Genomic DNA, 1,229 nt, shown 5'->3' with positions numbered 1-1,229 from the left:
ATATTGAGAGGAATATCAGAAGATTTATGTTTTATGTCTAATTCTGTGGAAGTAGTCTCTTAAAGCCATTTCCAAATGTTATAAATGGTGAATGTCGAGTAATGAGATGTATAACTTCCTGAGCCTCAAAATACCTTTGTACTTGCCTGAGTCTAATGTCCTTTTACCCTTGATGTCATGAGTAGTGTAGTGAGGGCCCTCCGTTGACTAGCAGGTATAGTGCTTCTGCCTCATAAGCCCTTATGGTGTCTCGCAGACGTCGCTGGTGGAGCCGAGCCCCGGTGGCGTCGGCTGGGAGTCGGAGGCGCCCAAGCCCATGCCCCGCAACCGCTCTCAGAGCATCTCCGACGACCAGTGGGCACAGGTGATGGCCTCTCAGGGCGGGGACGGCACCGGGGGTCCCTCTGGCCCCAGCTGCCCCCCTGGCCACACCCCTGCAGACATGTCGGCCTTCGTGGGTGCCACCACCAGGCGAGGCTACAACACAATGGGCGGCCGCGGCAGCTCCTTCGGCCGCGGCATGGTGTCCTCAGCCTCTGTGTGTGACCTGAACTCCCTCGCTCAGCAGCAGCCCCCGCACGGCTTTAATAGCTCTCATCCGGTGCGTGCAGACCCTCTAGTGCACTGGGTCGTCTGCTTGTGTATCTCTAGATGTTGTATAGTGACCTCATAGCAGCATGTTAATAAGAAATTCAGTTGTTTGAATGGTTTTTTGTTTATCTTCCCTGCAGGCTAGCAGCTTCCAGCAGCTCAACATGATGGGCTACCCCGGGGGAATGCCCATGTGGGGCGCGCCATGTGACCTGTGCACACCAGCGCACATGCTCGCGAGTCAAGCCAACGCCTCCGGCATGAAGCGCACAGCGTCCAACCTGTCCATGAATCTCTCTTCCGTAGGCAGCGACGTGACCGGGTACCCGTGGGGGCCGCCGCCTCCGCACGTGCACCACCACATGCCGCCCATGTTCCCGGGCTACTACCCTGGCTACCACCCACACATGGGGCCCGCCTGCGATGGGCTCCCTCAACATGTCCATCCCGGACTCCATGAACACCTTCGGTAAGGTCCCCTCCTCCCCAGCCCCCTCCCTCCGCTCCTCCTCGCACCGCTCGCACAAGTCCTCCAAGTCGCGCTCCTTCAGCGGAGCCGACGTCAGCGGCCGACGCAGCCGCAACAGGAGGAAGCAGCGGTCGGAGGAGAGCGAAGAAAGTCGTTCCTCGTCGGTGAG

General features: G+C 58.8%; 1 protein-coding gene across 1 annotated transcript in view; it reads left to right on the top strand.

The window, feature by feature from the left end:
- Positions 1-731: 731 nt before the first annotated feature.
- The window catches only part of LOC119585774 (E3 ubiquitin-protein ligase lubel-like), a gene marked incomplete in the record, with an annotated part of 47,027 nt that continues 46,529 nt past the window's right edge, over positions 732-1,229 (top strand). The window contains 1 exon segment of the mRNA XM_037934486.1: positions 732-1,229. Coding sequence (XP_037790414.1) covers positions 1,015-1,229 — 215 coding nt within the window.

Source organism: Penaeus monodon, chromosome 20 (assembly GCF_015228065.2).
Source record: "Penaeus monodon isolate SGIC_2016 chromosome 20, NSTDA_Pmon_1, whole genome shotgun sequence".
In the NCBI taxonomy this organism is placed as follows: domain Eukaryota; kingdom Metazoa; phylum Arthropoda; class Malacostraca; order Decapoda; family Penaeidae; genus Penaeus; species Penaeus monodon.
This window is presented reverse-complemented; position numbering and strand designations above follow the sequence as displayed.